We start from the raw sequence: 18913 nt of genomic DNA, 5'->3' as shown, positions 1-18913 counted from the left end.
TAGGTATCTATGTAAAATGCTGGAATAACTCAACAGAAAAGGCAGCATCTCTGGAGAGAAGGAATGGGTGACGTTTCGGGTCGAGACCATTTTTCATACTGATGTCGGGAATGAGTGGGACAGAGAGTGCAGTCGGAGACTGTAAGACTGGTGGGAGAACTGGGAAGGGGAGGGGATGGAGAGAGGGGGAAAGCAAGGGCTATTTGAAGCTACAGAAGTCAGTGTTCATACCACTGGGGTGTGAGCTACCTAAGCAAAATATGAGGTGCTGTTCCTCCAATTTGCACTGGGCCTCACTATGACAATGGAGGAGGCCCTGGACAGAAAGGTCAGATTGGGAATGGGAGGGGAATGGCGTACATTCACAGCTTTATCCTGCGCTACTTAATGCAAGGGCGAGCGGACAGATGGACGAAAGCAACGATCATAGAGTGGAATAGATGACATTTCGGGTCGAGACCCTTCTTCAGACTGAGTCAGGGGAAAGAGGAACAAGAGATATAGACGGCACTAAGGACAAATGAATGGAAGATATGCCTATATCTCCTGTTTCCCTTTCCCTTGACTGTCAGTCTGAAGAAGGGTTTCGCCTCACGGACCTTAATAATAATAATAATAATAATAATGGATGGGATTTATATAGCGCCTTTCTAATACTCAAGGCGCTTTACATCGCATTATTCATTCACTCCTCAGTCACACTCGGTGGTGGTAAGATACTTCTGTAGCCACAGCTGCCCTGGGGCAGACTGACGGAAGCGTGGCTGCCATTCTGCGCCTACGGCCCCTCCGACCACCACCAATCACTCACACACATTCACACACAGGCAAAGGTGGGTGAAGTGTCTTGCCCAAGGACACAACGACAGTGTGCACTCCAAGCGGGATTCGAACCGGCCACCTTCCGGTCGCCAGCCGAACACTTAGCCCATTGCGCAATCTGTCGTCCCAAGGTGTGAGCTACCCAAGCAAAATATGAGGTGCTGTTCCTCCAATTTGCACTGGGCCTCACTATGACAATGGAGGAGGCCCTGGACAGAAAGGTCAGATTGGGAATGGGAGGGGAATGGCGTACATTCACAGCTTTATCCTGCGCTACTTAATGCAAGGGCGAGCGGACAGATGGACGAAAGCACCCCTTAGAGCACCCCTAGTTCCTAAAACCCATTTCCATCACTGACCGTCTCATTCCGGTATATTAGTTCAACTGCCATAGAGATGGGGTATTGGCATACCTGTCCTTGGAATCCAGATAGGCTCTGGGTTTTATCGGATTTGGGGAGGCTGTAAGTGGACTGAATGGATGACATGAATGCCCTTGTGTCCACTAAGAAGGTGCACCATTTTCTCGCAACTTGTAGTACCAGAACAGGTTCCTTGTCAGTGTATGTCCTCATTTTGCTTGCCAACCTCCCCTTTGTTCTTGCTGATAACCCCCTCTTGCTTGTCTTCGCAACGGGCAATCCTTGCACCAATGGCCTTGCTGGCCACAATTAAAGCAAGCGTCTGACCCTCCTGGTCTCCCTCCTCTGCCTCTTCCCCTAAACTGCTGCCTTGGGGGACCATAGGGTGGGCTGTAGGTGGAGGCATTTGGTCCGTTGGGGTGACCAATGTACCTGTATCCCAGCCTATCTACCCATCCTGGCACACACTACTGAGGTTCCATCTGATAACCGCCGGTGTCCGGAGCAGGTTTTGATCCTCCCTTTTTCATCACATACTCCATTTTTACCTTAACTTGTGGTTGATTTTCCAGTCCCTTACCATCCTTCTAGTAGTATTTAACTAAGCTCGGACTATTTTAGGACCAGTCCAGATTGTTAGTTTTTGTTGCCTCTGCGACCATGGCTGGAAGGCAATTTATCAGAAGAGCACAATACTGGGGTGCCTTCTCACCATCTCGATAGGCAGTATCCCCCGACTGACTAATATACATCTCTGAATACCTCCCCCAAAATTATTCTGCCCCCTCTCCTTTCCGGGGTCAAGTATCCAGAATTTTGAAGATGTCAATAGGTTTTTGCAGAGCGGTAGCAAGGGCGGTAAAGATTGCTTCCTACCGGTCCGGATTCTGGGCTTTCCGATTGGCTAGCTCGGCATGGGTTGGGAAATTCAAGTTATCTAGAAATCTCGTGTGTTCCACTGGGATTAGGATTTGTTGCACCAGGGCCCACATATCTCTGCAATTGGCACGTATAATGGTTCGGAGGAAGTTTACAAATGCGACGGGTGACTTCTTTTTATCTGGCAGCTGGCTCAATGAGGCCATCATCTCATTCGGCTTCCAAGGGTAGAAAACGCTCACTGTTAGTTGGTTATCGTCGCCAACTGGTTCTGCTGGTTTGAAAGCGGGGTTTGGCATCTCTTTAAACGGGCATTGGCGGCGAAAGGATCGTTGCTCGATTACCTCGTCTTTCTCTGACTCGGGCTCAGATTCTGATCTAAGGAGGACAAGTCATCCCCAAAACCCTCGTCCTCAGTTTAATCGCAAAGCCGATACTTGTCAATCACTGCATTGCTGATCTGATCCATGCCGGATTTTCCTATTTGCTGACCAGATTCATGATTCATGCCAGGTTTTACTATGCCATTTAGTGGTATGCAGTCAGTTAAATGACGTTGTTTTCACTACTTCATACAGTGGGGATATGTGGGTAACGGTACGGGTTCTAGGAACATAGAAACATAGAAAATAGGTGAAGGAGTAGGCCATTCAGCCCTTCGAGCCTGCACCGCCATTCAATATGATCATGGCTGATCATCCAACTCAGTATCCTGTACCTGCCTTCTCTCCATACCCCCTGATCCCTTTAGCCACAAGGGCCACATCTAACTCCCTCTTAAATATAGCCAATGAACTGGCCTCAACTACTCTCCCATTCATCCAAATCCTCGTCATCTCCCTCTTTCAAACCAAAGCCAACCATAGGATTACGCGATACCCCTCTTTTTTATCCCCCTGTTTCACCCAGGGCCCTTTTGGACTCCTGTTTCTAGGTTTCTCATGAGCGCATTCTTTTTTTTTTAGTACGTTTAAGGATTTGGTAATTCCTCCCATGGTAATCTAATGAGCTTGTTTTACACCGTCCAGGGTTCTAGCTCCTCCTAGAGACCACAATTCTATGCTCCCACCATGTGTTCTTTTGTTCTCCTGGCTCCAGCATTTCGCTCTATCTGTCTTTTGCTAGCTCCCTAATTTGTAAGGAACTCCTGGAATCATTTCAGCCAAAGATTTTCACACAACAATTAGATTTCCACACAAGATTGACGGGGCCCACACAAAACTCACACAACTAATTAAAACAACAGCAGTTAACAATACAAACAAAATCATACAAACTCTAATGAACGTATTGGATTTTACCACTTTAAATTTAAAGTATTTGACTTTAGACCTTTAAATTTAAAGCAGATGAATGCTGGAAGTCATTACCACTAAATCTAAAGCAGAGGAATGCTGGAAGTCATTACCACTTTAAATTTAAAGCAGAGGAATTTGACTCATTGATATCGTGCAGCCTTAGAATATATCAATATTATTACACATTTTGCCTCAGTACTGACTTTCAAAGTAATTTACCAATTTTACCTCAGTACTGACTTTTAAATTACGGACCTTTTACCACAGTATTGACCTTATACCTGGACAAGCTAGATGCAGGAAAAATCTTCCCAATGTTGGGCGAGTCCAGAACCAGGGGCCACAGTCTTAGAATAAAGGGGAGCTCATTTAAGACTGAGGTGAGAAAAAACTTTTTCACCCAGAGAATTGTGAATTTATGGAATTCCCTGCCACAGAGGGCAGTGGAGGCCAATTCACTGGATGGATTTAAGAGAGAGTTAGATAGAGCTCTAGGGGCTAGTAGAGTCAAGGGATATGGGGAGAAGGCAGGCACGGGTTATTGATAGGGGACGATCAGCCATGATCACAATGAATGGCGTTGCTGGCTCGAAGGCTGAATGGCCTCCTCCTGCACCTAGTTTCTATGTTTCTATGTTTCTACCTCAGCACAGATCTTCTGACATAATATTGTATCACCCTCAATAACTCAATATTACTGACCCAAGATCCTCTTTCAGTATTCGCCAGACTAACTTTAATCTCGTCGAGACGGTACTCAGAAGTCAATGAATAGCCGATTCATCGTCGAACTAACGGACCGGGGGAAAACCGATGTAGTAAAACTACTTGCATCGGGAACCCAATTCCTCCCTCCGCGATCCACAAACTCGCGAGGGTAGTCCATTGAGATCCCAGACGAGCCCCCAAAAGTTGATTCCGGTTTTACACCCCTTAGTCTGGTTCAGTAAAACACCGATTCGAACACTGTAGTTCAACCCTTTTATTTTAACGCAGGACCCTGCTTTCTTTTCTCCGTGTTTGAGCTCTCTAGAACTCTCACATTAGAAAACGGGAAGCATGTGCTCTGAACAAAGAAAAGATCATATATTTATAGGGTTAATAAAATGGGCTGTTACCTACAATGGGTGGTAACCTCATAGCCCAATCACTACTGTATAACAATCATAAATCAAATGTCATTTAGTTACAGAGAAACACAACTTAAAAGTCACATGATTTCCAAGAACTGGACCTCAACTTCGTGATGTCATCATCAGTAAAGTGAAGCTAAGTCTAAATGGCCAGTATGACTCCCAGAAGAGAAAATACATAACCCTTTCAGTCCCAGAGCCTCCCCACTCACGTATATTCTCAGAAGGAATGGGTGACGTTTCGGGTCAAGACCCTTCTTCAGACTGGCTAGGGATAAGGGAAATGAGGGATATAGACGGTGATGCGGAGAGATAAAGAACAATTAATGAAAGATGTGCAAAAAAGTGACAGTGGTAAAGATGATAATAGAAGTTTGGATGTTATTGTTACAGTTCTACAAGATGTTGGGGGGGGGGTGCATTTGGACTATTGTGTTCAGTTTTGGTCAGCCTGTTATTGGAAGGTGGCCTTAAGGTGGAAAGAATGCAGAGAAGATTAACAAGGATGTTGCCAAGACTCGCGGGCCTGAGCTACAGGGTGAGATTGGGCAGGTTAAGACTTGATTCCTTGGAGTGCAGGAGGCTGAGGAGTGATCTTATAGATGTGTATGAGATCATGAGGTTAATAGATAGGACAAGGCACAGATCTTTTACCCAGAGTAGGGGAATCAATAACCAGAAGACACAGGTTTAAGATGAGGTGGGAAAGATTTAATAGGAATCTGAGTGGCAACTTTATTACACAGGTATAAGGGGTATATAGAATGAGCTCTCAAAAGAGGTAGGTGCTATGAACACCATTTAAAATACATTTGACAGGTTCAAGGATAGGAAAGCTTTAATGGGATATGGGCCATAAGTAGGCAAATGGGACACTTGTGCCCTATGTTGGTAGGGCATCTTGGCCAGTATACCCCACCCCTGCCTTTCCTGCTGTAAGAAAAAAAAATCCAGTCTCACAATGAGACACTCCATCCCAGGCAAACCATCAGGTTGGTACTGGATCCCTTGGATCCCAGGGGAAGAAATTTGTCGAGTGCCTACAAATGGCTTCTTCGAGCAGCTTGCAGTTGCGCCTACTAGGCAAAAGGCAATTTTGGATTTGGTGTTATGTTAGAAACCGGATTTGATTAGGGAGCTTAAGGTAAAGGAACCCCTTGGAGGTATTGACCAGAAAATTATAAAATTCAACCTGCGGTTTGAGTGGGAGAAGATGAAATCAGATCTGTTGGTATTACTGTTGCTTAATGGTAACTACAGATGCACGAGGGAGGAGATGGCTAAAGTTGATTGATTGGAAAGGGATCCTGGAAGGAATGACGGTGGAGCAGCAATGGCAGGGGTTTCTGGGAGTAATTTTTTTTAATGCAGGATCTTTTCATCCCAAAGAGGAAGATAGATTCTAAAGGGGAAAATGGGTTGACTGTGGCTGATGAGGGAAGTCAAAGACAGCAAAAAAACTAAAAGGGAAGGCATATAATATTGCAGATTAATGAGAAGCAAGGGGATTGGGAAGCTTTTAAACACCAACAGAAAGTAATTTAAAAGACAAAAAGGGGAGAAAAGATGAAATGTGAAGGTAAGCTCGCCAACAGCATAAAAGAGGATAGCAAAAGTTTATTCAGATACATAAAGAGTGAAAGAGGGGCAAGAGTGGACACTGTACAGCTGGTAAATTATGCTGGAGAAGTAGTAATAGGGAATGGCAGATGAATTGAATACATTTTCTTCCTTCATTCTTCATAGCAATGTGCCTAAAATTTAAGAGAGTCAGGGAGCAGAAGTTAATGGAGTGATATTACTAATGAGAAGGTGCTTGGGAAACTGAAAGATATGAAGGTGGATAAGTCACCTGGACCAGATGGACTAAACCCCCAGGTTCTAAAAGAGGTAGCTTTAGAGATTATGGAAGCATTTGTGGTGATCTTCCAAGAATCACTCGAGCCAGTAGTGGTCTCAGAGGACTGGAAAATTGCAAATGTTACTCTGCTGTTCAAGAAGTGAACGAAGCAAAAGAGGGGACATCATAGGCCAGTTAGTCTGACTTCAATGGGTTGCTAAGATTTTAGAGTCCATATTTTAAGGATGAGGTTTTCAAATCCGGAAGTGGTAGTGCATGTCGGCACAAACGATGTCGGAAAGAAGGGGATGAATATTCTGCAGCGTGACTTTAGAGAGCTCGGAAAAATGCTGAAAAGCAGGACCTCCAGGGTTGTTATCTCCGGTTTGCTTCCAGTTCCTCGTGCTGGCGAGAGCAGGAACAGGGAGATACGGGACCTGAACGTGTGGCTGAGGAACTGGTGCACGGGGCAGGGATTTAGATTCTTAGATCACTGGGATCTGTTTTGGGGTAAGGGGAAACTGTACAAAAGGGACGGATTGCATCTTAACAGGTGTGGGACCAGCATTCTGGCAGGCAGGTTTGCCACTGCTACATGGGTGGTTTAAAACTGAATAAGGGGGGTGGGGTGTCGAATGGGATAGTGGAGGATGAAGTTAAAGGGAAAGGGTTTCTTAAATGTGTGAGCGTAGAGACAGAGGGGTGTAAAATGAGGGTAGAAGCAATAGGTAGCAAGGTGAAAAGTAAAAGTGGCAGGCCGGCAAATCCAGGGCAAAAATCAAAAAGGGCCACTTTTCAGCATAATAGTATAAGGGGTAAGAGTGTTGTAAAAACAAGCCTGAAGGCTTTGTGTCTCAATGCAAGGAGCATTCGTAATAAGGTGGATGAGTTGAATGTGCAGATAGCAATTAATGACTATGATATAGTTGGGATCACGGAGACATGGCTCCAGGGTGACCAAGGCTGGGAGCTGAACATCCAGGGATATTCAATATTCAGGACGGATAGACAGAAAGGGAAAGGAGGTGGGGTAGCGTTGCTGGTTAGAGAGCAGATTAACGCAATAGAAAGGAAGGACATTAGCTTTGAGGATGTGGAATCGATATGGGTAGAGCTGCGAAACACTAAGGGGCAGAAAACGCTAGTGGGAGTTGTGTACAGGCCACCTAACAGTAGTAGTGGAGTTGGGGATGGCATCAAACAGGAAATTAGAAATGCGTGCAACAAAGGTAAAACAGTTATAATGGGTGACTTCAATCTACATATAGATTGGGTGAATCAAATTGGCAAGGGTGCTGAGGAAGAGGATTTCTTGGAATGTATGCGGGATAGTTTTCTAAACCAACATGTAGAGGAACCAACGAGGGAGCAGGCTATTCTAGACTGGGTATTGAGTAATGAGGAAGGGTTAGTTAGCAGTCTTGTTGTGCGTGGCCCCTTGGGCAAGAGTGACCATAATATGGTTGAGTTCTTCATTAGGATGGAGAGTGACATCGTTAATTCAGAAACAAGGGTCCTGAACTTAAAGAAAGGTAACTTTGAGGATATGAGACGTGAATTGGCCAAGATAGACTGGCGATTGATTCTTAATGGGTTGACGGTGGATATGCAATGGAAGGCATTTAAAGACTGCATGGATGAACTACAACAATTGTTCATCCCAGTTTGGCAAAAAAATAAATCAGGGAAGGTCGTGCATCCGTGGATAACAAGGGAAATCCGGGGATAGTATCAAAACAAAAGATGAAGCGTACAAATTAGCCAGAAAAAGCAGCCTACCAGAGGACTGGGAGAAATTCTAGACCAGCAGAGGAGGACAAAGGGCTTAATTAGGAAAGGGAAAATAGATTATGAAAGAAAACTGGCAGGGAACATAAAAACTGACTGCAAAAGCTTTTATAGATATGTGAAGAGAAAAAGATTAGTTAAAACAAATGTAGGTCCCTTGCAGTCAGAAACGGGTGAATTGATCATGGGGAACAAAGACATGGCAGACCAATTGAATAACTACTTTGGTTCTGTCTTCACTAAGGAAGACATAAATTATCTGCCGGAAATAGCAGGGGACCGGGGGTCAAATGAGATGGAGGAACTGAGTGAAATCCAGGTTAGCCGGGAAGTGGTGTTAGGTAAATTGAATGGATTAAAGGCCGATAAATCCCCAGGGCCAAATAGGCTGCACCCCAGAGTACTTAAGGAAGTAGCCCCAGAAATAGTGGATGCATTAGTGATAATTTTTCAAAACTCTTTAGATTCTGGAGTAGTTCCTGAGGATTGGAGGGTAGCTAATGTAACATCACTTTTTAAAAAGGGAGGGAGAGAGAAAACAGGGAATTACAGACCAGTTAGTCTAACGTTGGTAGTGGGGAAACTGCTAGAATCAGTTATTAAAGATGGGATAGCAGCACATTTGGAAAGTGGTGAAATCATTGGACAAAGTCAGCATGGATTTATGAAGGGTAAATCATGTCTGACGAATCTTATAGAATTTTTCAAGGATGTAACTAGTAGAGTGGATAAGGGAGAACCAGTGGATGTGTTATATCTTTCAGAAGGCTTTCGACAAGGTCCCACATAAGAGATTAGTATACAAACTTAAAGCACACGGTATTGGGGGTTCAGTATTGATGTGGATAGAGAACTGGCTGGCAGACAGGAAGCAAAGAGCAGGAGTAAACGGGTCATTTTCACAATGGCAGGCAGTGACTAGTGGGGTACCGCAAGGCTCAGTTCTGTGACCCCAGCTAATTACGATATATATTAATGATTTGGACGAGGGAATTGAATGCAACATCTCCAAGTTTGCGGATGACACAAAGCTGGGGGGCAGTGTTAGCTGTGAGGAGGATGCTAGGAGGCTGCAAGGTGACTTGGATAGGCTGGGTGAGTGGGCAAATGCATGGCAGATGCAGTATAATGTGGATAAATGTGAGGTTATCCACTTTGGTGGCAAAAACAGGAAAGTAGATTATTATCTGAATGGTGGCCGATTAGGAAAGGGGGAGATGCAACGAGACCTGGGTGTCATGGTACACCAGTCATTAAAAGTAGGCATGCAGGTGCAGCAGGCAATGAAGAAGGCGAATGGTATGTTAGCATTCATAGCAAAAGGATTTGAGTATAGGAGCAGGGAGGTTCTACTGCAGTTGTACAGGGTCTTGGTGAGACCACACCTGGAGTATTGCGTACAGTTCAAGTTCAAGTTCAAATTTATTTGGTCACATACACCTTTAGGTGTAGTGAAATTCTTTTTGCCATGCAGCACATAAAAAAAAAGAATACAACATGACAGTAATAGATAGTTTCAACATCAAAAAATCCCCCCACAATGGTTCCCATTGTGGGGAAAGGCACAAAGTCCAGTCCCATCCCCATGTCCACCCATAGTCGGGCCTCCTTACTCGAGACCGTGGCTTCCGGAGCCGACAGGGCCGCGCCGAATGGAGCTCAACTGGCGATCTCATCAAGAGATCCCAGGCTCCTGATGGAAAGTTCAGCGCCGCCGCCCGCAGCCGCTCCACAGACCCGCAGCTCCGCAACGGACCCAGCTCCAGTTACCGGAGTTTCAGCGAAGTCACCGCCAGCCGCGCAATGGCGCTCCAGCGCTGCACCGCCGTCCTCCGACCCGCAGCTCCGCCGCCGCCGATGTCGAGCCGGCACTGCTGCCGCCGGTGCCGCCGCTGCTGCTGAGCCGGTGCCGCCGGCGCCGCCGCCGCTGAGCCGTCGCCAGTGCCGCCGAGCCGGTGCCGCCTCTGAGCCGGTGCCGCCGCCACTGAGCCGGTGCCGCCGCCGCTGCTGAGCCGGTGCCGCCGCCGATGCCGAAGCTCCAGGCGGTCCCCTCAGGAGACGCCGCTCCAGGCCCGCTGGTAGGCCGCGGGGACGGGTCTAAGCTGCAGCCCGGAGAAAAGCTGCATCTCCGACCAGGTAGGGACCCTGAAAATTAGTTTCCCCCTCCCCTCCCCCACACATCAAAAAGCTAGAACTCCTCAAAACAAAACACTAAACTAACTAAAAATAAGAAAAAGAGATGAAAAAAAACAGACAGCTGCAGGCTAGGCAGCCATACCCCCTACAGGACGGCGCAAAGTTTTGGTCTCCTAATCTGAGGAAAGACATTCTTGCCATAGAGGGAGTACAGAGAAGGTTCACCAGACTGATTTCTGGGATGTCAGGACTTTCATATGAAGAAAGACTGGATAGACTTAGTTTGTACTCGCTAGAATTTAGAAGATTGAGGGGGGATCTTATAGAAACTTACAAAATTCTTAAGGGGTTGGACAGGTTAGATGCAGGAAGATTGTTCCCGATGTTGGGGAAGTCCAGAACAAGGGGTCACAGTTTAAGGATAAGGGGGAAATCTTTTAGGACCGAGATGAGGAAAGCTTTTTTCACACAGAGAGTGGTGAATCTCTGGAATTCTCTGCCGCAGAAGGTAGTTGAGGCCAGTTCATTGGCTATATTTAAGAGGGAGTTAGATGTGGCCCTTGTGGCTAAAGGGATCAGGGGGTATGGAGAGAAGGCAGGTACAGGTTACTGAGTTGGATGATCAGCCATGATCATATTGAATGGCGGTGCAGGCTCGAAGGGCCGAATGGCCTACTCCTGCACCTATTTTCTATGTTTCTATGTAATACTTAGAAGCACATGATAATATAGGCTGAAATCAACAGTTTTGTGAAGTTGAGATCTTGTCTGACAAATCTGTTGGAATTCTTTAAGGAAGTAAATGATAAGGCCGAATTAAGTTAAAAATATAAGAAGATATTAAAGTGGTTCCTGGGCTAGCTTACAGCTTATATTTAGTCCCAAATTAGTCTTTTCTCCAGTAGATTAATACAGAAAGGCATTTGTCTCCCAGGTGACGAGAGAGGATCCAGAGAAGTAGCTAGATCTCTTTGATGTATTTGAGAAGTAAAATGTCGTATACCAAGTGTCCTATGTTTATGAGGGAGGAGGTGACGAGAGAGGAGAAGCTAGATTGATCTAAGGGACTTTTGACAAATACCTTTGATATATTTGAGAGGTAAAATGCCATACCATATGGCCAATGTTTTTAATATATCTTGTACCATGTGACAAAATGCCTTTGATGTGATGCATTCTGTAGAAACCTTTATTTTCCTGTACCTCTGACCATGACTAATGTCTGTGGAATGTGCTAAGGTGACAAAAAAAACACTATAATACGATGTAATTCTGTTGTTCAGAGAAGTGGACTGAGGACAGTGAAGTGTCTATATTGGTCACTTGACTGGAGTTCTCCCTCCCTTCCATCGGCCGATAATAAGTAAAGTTTTGAACTGGTCTACCAAACAGTTTGTGTGTTGTCTGTTTATTAAGAAGCGAACCTGTTTAGTTGTTATACAAGTAACTTTTTCATAAATGGCAGGATAGACAAAGGAGTGGATGTTGTTGACCTGGATTTCCAGAAGGCCTTTGATAAGGTGCTGCAGGTGAGGCTGCTAAAGATGATGAAAACTCATGGCATTGGAGGCAAGATACTAGCATGTATAGAAGGCGGGCTGAATAGCATAAGGCAAAGAGGGTTTTTTCGAAAGTTGGCTGCAATTCAACTCGGGCTTAAGAAGGTGAGGGACAGGAGCAGAAGAAGACCATTCACCCTCCAAGCCTGCTCTGCCATTCATCAAGATTTTGCTTATCTTCCCACCCAGCCATATTTTTTTACATTATCCTCAGATCCTTTGAATCTCTTGTTTCCAGGAAACTATCAATCTCTGGTTTGAATGAAATAATAAAATCTAGCATTCCAAAGATTTTGCATCATTTCAGTTCTGCATGGTCAACCCATTATTTCAAGAATAGTTCCTGGTTTCAGAGTTCTTGCTGTCGGGAAACATCTTCCCTGCATCTAGGCTGTATGTCAAGAATATTGTACATTTCAATGAGATCTCTCATTCTGGATTCTGAGGAATACTCTCCTAGTCCACACTATCTTTACTTATTCGTAGAGTAAATCTTTGCTATACTCCCTCAACGGTATTCTATCCTCTTTAAGGTAAGGGAATCAAATCTATGCAAAGTACTGCAGGTGTAGTTTCACCAGTGCAGGATGGAAATGTGGGGAAGATATGTTCCAGGAAAAAAAAAGTGGCTTCTTACGACATTAAAAAAAATATGGAAATTTGCCTTCCTGACTAGATTTTGCACTTGCATATTCACTTTCAGTGAGTTGAACACAAACTTATCCCTATGAATATCAACACCACTATCTTTATCCTTGTGAATCATTAATTGCTGCTATTTAAACAAATGCTGACTCACTTATGAGGCATATTCTTAATCCTTTTGTAATTTTCAGACTATTTAAGAGAAAGAATAGTTCTTTCCTTAGCTAATAGTTTTTTTTAATTTGTTTTGTACAGATTGTTCAGATTTCACAAATAGATTTTGTGGAGAATGCTTGGAAAATATAAATGTAAGTATAATATCAGGATTAATGGGAGATTGACATGGAAATGTCGTGCTTACGAGATTCAAAGTTGGATAAGATGACACAGACACGGAGAATTCTTCAAGAAGACGAAAAGCCTTTATTTTCAAACATCAGCTGGAACACTCAGAGAAGACAACCGCCTGTCCATTCTCCGACTGCTCGCAGATCACAGCAACAGGCTCCTTTTTTAAAATAGTTTTACAGCCATATCTCCTCTACCTTATCTTGCATACGTACTCCTCTTGCATCTATCCATCTTCTATTCTGACATTCTCTGTCTCGCCACCATTAACTTCTGACCTTAGTTCAGTCTTATCTAACTTATCTAAATTCTTACATCTCTCCTCATATCTCTTCTTCTTTTGCCACCCTTAAATTCCAACTGTCACTCTAATCTCCCAGCTGTCACTCTAGCTCACATATCCCCTTCTATTTCGCCACCCTTATTTTCCAGCTACAGCTAAAGGTTACACACCATATTATAATGTTACATACCAGTTTATAGGTTGAGTACAAATATACAAATGTGTTTATTAAGAATACAAAGATGCAAAAGTAGAAATAACTTGTTTAGTGTCTTGTTTACTGGATAAATGATTTAATTACTGCTAAATTACGTGTGTTTAAGTAAAATAGCTGACGTCTGATTACGTAAAATAGTTGACATCTGCTGCTATGTATACTTCCATAGAAACTAGTCTAAGTATTTACTTTTCTGTCTAACTTACTTATTTTATCAATGTTAGAACCAACAGTAGTAAGAGAGAACTGGGTGTACAATTTCTTCCAGGCAAAGTTTCAGGCACGGTTTATGTTTGATGACAATGATCCTTTGTTCATCAGACCTCTCAGGATGGCAAGAACTACAGTATTTTTTCAGAGGCACACTTACATACACTTACATTTTTTTCCTGAGTCTACTTGTGTAGCTGCTACAAATTCGTACATATTAATGGACAAATAGTTACTATATCACAATGTGGCAGTTTTAAATGCTACCTTAACTTTCCTGCAGTCGTAATTTTGAGGTGCTATGCTGTCATTCTACTAAATGTGGTTTAGATTACTATGTTTCACTGTATTTAAAATTTGACATCCTCAAATGTTGTTAATATCAAGTTTTGCTGAAGTGATGACTTAGCAAATATCCATCCTGTTACTTTGACACTGGGATTACCAGTCATTATCACCTGGTTATTATTCATTCTGTTTGATTATGTCCTTTGAAATATTTTCCTGTTTTAAGGGAGCAGTGTGTGTTCGTAGTTTTTGTGGATCACCATGTTGCTATCATGGAATGTACATTTTTGAACATGTTTCCCTTGACCAACATGTCTCAAGTTTCTAGTGCAGGTGAACCCCTACAGAATTTTGTCTTAACAGAATTCACAAATCACAATCCAAAGATTTGAGATATGGAATAAAATTCACTTTCATGGAATTTGTGTAGGCGAAAAAACTATATATATCAAAACAAAATATATCTTTTCAGTTCGCATTTCTTGATATATGCAGGTGTCTAGCTTCAAGCCATAGAAAATCATGCTGTAGACCATTTTCTAGGAATGCGATTTCCCTTAGCACCTGTGTTCTCAATAACAGCCCCTCCCTGCTTTTTAAGTCCCATAATATTAAACCTAGAATAAGTCAGTTTTTCATAGAATAAACAATTTCAGTAAATCAGGTCTGTGGATTTCTGGGAAAGAATATATGAATAAGTGAAACATTTAAATTTATTAAAAGTTTTTACATTATTAATTTGGTAACATTAATGTTTAGCACTCCAAATGAACAAGTAATACATTGCAGAAAAAATTAAAAACAACTGGTGTATGATATTATGAAACAGTGATATAAATTTGGTTCAGGTGGGGTTTATGTTGTAGAGTCATATTAAAATATTTTGCTAATAAAAATTGGGAAACTTTGCTAGCTGTTCAAAACTTTGGATATTTTTCATATATTTCCAACTCTTGCTTTCCAGTGTCTCTGGTGTTCTGTTGACCAACGATGCATGAATTATCCCGTTGAAACTATTATTCCGTCTAGTTCAGTGTGTCCTTTGAAAGAAGCTCGTTGGGCAGTTTGCTGGGGTAAGAATATAACATACATTTATTACATGGCAAAACTTCAGATTGTATGCAATTGTAATTTCTGTTTAAAAGTGTAATCAATATTTTGTAGACCTGATCTTTTTTTTAAGGGTCAACTGTTCAACACCATCTCAAATATAATCACACTTCTGGGCAGCAATTAAAATCTGAAAGTTTCCAAGTTAGTATATCCTTCCTAAGAGTTTATTTTTCAACAATGGCTTGTAGTTTTTCATTCCTTCAGGTATAACTAGACTGTGCGACACATTGGGTCCCAGTCACACTGGAGGCCTGGTCCTCCAATGCAACCCAATTCCCCAAAAGACGGGGGAAGAGCCTTGGGGGAGAGGGGGGCATCATGGGGTAGGGGGGGAGAAACCAGCGAGGGTGACCAGAGGGGTAGTGGCTGGAATTAGCAGTGCGATGGGGACTCACGGTGGGCGCTGGTCGCTGGTCTTTTTCTGCCGGGATCAGAGTCTCCGTTTGGCGACATCTCCGACTCCGGGCTGGGCTGGGCTGGGTCTCCGACTCTAGGATGGGTCTCCTATGCTGGGCTGGGTCGGGTCTTCGACAATGGGCTGCTGCTTGTGGCGGGGCTGCTTGGGGCGGGGCTGCTTGTGGCGGGGCTGCTTGTGGCGGGGCTGCTTGGAGCGGAACTGCTTGGGGCTGGGCTGGGCTGCTTCGGGTCCCTCCGAAAGTCCGATTGGAAACCTCCGCCGGCCATCCTCAGATCCAGGAAAGGCGCAGGAAGGGGCGGAGGGTCCCAGGGAGTGACGGGAAGGGACTAATCCACGTGGCGCTGACTAGCAGGAGAAGAGATCGATCTGTGCATGGGCGTTTTTAAAGATTTTTAAACCTCGCTAACTTTTACGACATTCAACCGATCGGAACAAAACTTAGTGCACTCGCAGCACAGGAGAACGATGATGAACTGGTGAAAATCGTAGCGCTATCGCGAACTATTTTTGTGCAAATAGGAAGACCGCCAAACCGGAAGATAACAAGATCAGAGTTGTAGTTATGTATAGATAGATATAGATATTTAATCATATATGTTCTGCCAAAGGCAATGGGTTTGCTCATTCTAACATGAAGCAGGGGCAATGCTTATGCATTGCTGCATGTACATTGTAACATACATACTGAATGCCTTGCTAGAGCATACCAAATATGTATTAAGGAAAAAGCACACTGATGTGAAATTGGAGTCAACCACAGATCAGCCAATGTGAAGATTGTGTAATACCTAATCTAAATGATATTAGGGATCCAATTGAGTTAGAGTTTGATAGATTCATTGTCATTAGTTGGGAAAGTCATTTGTTCAGTGCTGAAAGACTCCTGTGAATCGTCACTAAGCCATAAGACTCTCATAACTACTGATTTAGTCGGCTGTTACCAAACCTATGGATACAGCTATGACTGCAAGGAAAACATGAAAGAGTACCAGGTGCGGGTGCGGGTGAAAAGACAAGAATTTATTTCCCCCAGTTCCACCACCCTCCAGCATACTTCTAGCCAGCGTTCAATCACTTGATATCAAGCTTAGATCAAGGCTGATGTTTCAAAGGAAAATCAGGAACTACTGCGTTCTTTGTTTCACTGAAACATGTCTCAGCCCCGATTCATCTGAGGGATTTTCCATTGTACAGAGGCGGCTGTATCTGCTTTTAGGTCAATGCTTCGTGGAGCACCAATGTGTTGGTTTTGATTCAGTTCTGCTCTCCTAACATGGATTAAATGTTCATATACTGCCATCCCTTTTATCTACTGAGGAAATTTACTCCTACCATCTTTTCGATGGTCTACACACCACCCCAAGCCAATGTCAAGATGGCACAGGACAAATTATATTCAATCATCATGTCTCTTGAGACCAGCAAGCCCTGATGCCCTGTTCATCTCTGATGACTTCAATCAAGCTAATTTCAGGAATGTACTCCCCAATTACCATGAGCAGCCTCCTACACAAGCTGGCCAACATGTCGTGGGGTACCAATGCATCCTCTGCTGTAGAGTATGCTTGTCCTGTTTGGGAGAGATTATCTCATGCGAAGAAAGTTGATGCCGCCCTTAATGACAGCTGCAGATGCATCACTGGCTGCATAAAACCAACGGTGTGGATAGCTTGCATGTCTTGGCCGGTATTGCTCCAACAGGAATCCGCAGATCAGTTGCCGGTAGAACTGAACGTAGTGGGCAAGTTGGGGACACCCGCCATTCTTGTCACTCCCATCACCCAGCCCCAAAACAGCTGAAGTCGAGGAAGAGCTTCCTTCACACAGTCCAGCCACTGTCACAGTCTCCTCAAGCAACCAGACTAGCCTTGTGGGAAAAGAAACGCAGTGAAAACCACCACCACGTAAAGATGCCAATCCAAACCAAGGAACAGCTACCACCTGGACACAGGTGTGACAGGAAGACCTGGAAGTCCCTCAATAGGCTTTGTACCGGATGGGCCGATGCAAGACCAATATGAGCAAATGGGGCTATGCAGATGCGGCAGACACAGAATGTGAATGGGAAACATCTGTGCAATCCATGCCACAACTACTAAGTTGCCCACTTCTTGGTGAACAATGCTGCCTGGAAGATCTAGTGGTGGCAAATGAGAAGGCTGTCCACTGTGCAAGAGCCTGGCGGAACATTTGAAACATAGATTATGGACACGAAAGAAGAAGAACCTTGAACATATCTCCTGTCCCATGTGGGTGTGAACACTCTTGACCATTGCTACACCACCATCAAGTGCACCGATTGCTCCCTCCCTTGCCTCATTTCAGCTTGTCTGTTGGTGTTGCTCCTAAAGATTGAAGTGCGATGCACCAATGAAAAAAGTAACACAGAAGTGGTCTGAGGAAATTGATGGTCTTCTTGAGAACCGCCTTGAGTCAGTGAATTGGAATGTGTTCAAGACTACTCATCCAATTTAAGTGAGTACCTCAGTTATCAACAGTTTCATCAAGATAGACACAAAATGCTGGAGTAACTGAAGGAAGTCACCAGGATGTCGCTTGGAATAGAGAGCAGTAAATATATGGAGTTATTGGATGGGTTTTGCTTGCATTTCTGACCAGATTTGTGCCATTATTATCTGGTTACCTATCCAAGGCATAACTATGGGCACGGCATGGGCCCCAGCTATGCCTGCCTCTTTGTAGGGCACGTCAAACAATCTTTGTTCGAGGCGTACCGTGGCCCTATCCCCGAACTCTACCTCCGCTACATCGACAACTGTATTGGTGCTACCTCCCGCACCCATGCAGAACTCACTGACTTCATTCATTTCACCACGAACTTCCATCCAGCATTCAAATTCACCTGGACCATTTCTGACATCTCCCTACCGTTTCTAGACCTCACTATCTCCATCGCAGGTGACAGACTTCTGACCGACATCTACTATAAACCCATTGACTCCCACGGCTATCTGGATTACACTTCTTCCCATCCTGCCTTCTGTAAGGACTCTATCCCCTACTCCCAATTCCTCCGTCTACGCCGCATCTGCACCCAGGAGGTGTTCCAAACCAGGGCATCAGAGATGTCCTCATTCTTCAGGGAGCGGGGGTTCCCCTCTTCGATTATAGATGAGGCTCTCACCTGGGTCTCTTCAATACCCCGTAACTCTGCTCTCGCTCCCCATCCCCCCACTCGAAACAAGGGCAGAGTTCCCCTTGTGCTCACCTTCAACCCGACTAGCCGCCACATACAACAGATAATCCTCCGACATTTTCGCCGCCTCCAACGGGATCGGCAGGAAGAAGATAGGAAGAGGCGGAGACAGTGAGCTGAGGGAGAGCTGGGAAGCGGAGCAGAAAGCAGGGACTACCTGAAATTGGAGAAATCAATGTTCATGCCGCTGGGGTGTAAACTTCCCAAGCAAAATATGAGGTGCTGTTCCTCCAATTTGTGGTGGGTCTCACTCTGGCCATGGAGGAGGCCCAGGACACAAAGGTCGGATTCGGAATGGGAGGGGGAGTGGATGTGCTGAGCCACCGGGAGATCAGGTTGGTTATTGCGAACTGAGTG

At 44.3% G+C, this 18913-nt stretch overlaps 1 protein-coding gene across 1 annotated transcript in view; it reads left to right on the top strand.

Moving 5' to 3' along the window:
• The window catches only part of LOC116966412 (pituitary tumor-transforming gene 1 protein-interacting protein-like), an 89137-nt gene that overhangs the window by 10331 nt on the left and 59893 nt on the right, over window positions 1–18913 (top strand). The window contains exons 2-3 of the mRNA XM_033012639.1: window positions 12718–12770; window positions 14773–14881. Coding sequence (XP_032868530.1) covers window positions 12718–12770; window positions 14773–14881 — 162 coding nt within the window. The remainder of the gene's footprint in view (window positions 1–12717; window positions 12771–14772; window positions 14882–18913) is intronic.

The sequence above is a fragment of the Amblyraja radiata genome, chromosome 2, assembly GCF_010909765.2.
Source record: "Amblyraja radiata isolate CabotCenter1 chromosome 2, sAmbRad1.1.pri, whole genome shotgun sequence".
Classification (NCBI taxonomy): Eukaryota; Metazoa; Chordata; class Chondrichthyes; order Rajiformes; family Rajidae; genus Amblyraja; species Amblyraja radiata.
This window is presented reverse-complemented; position numbering and strand designations above follow the sequence as displayed.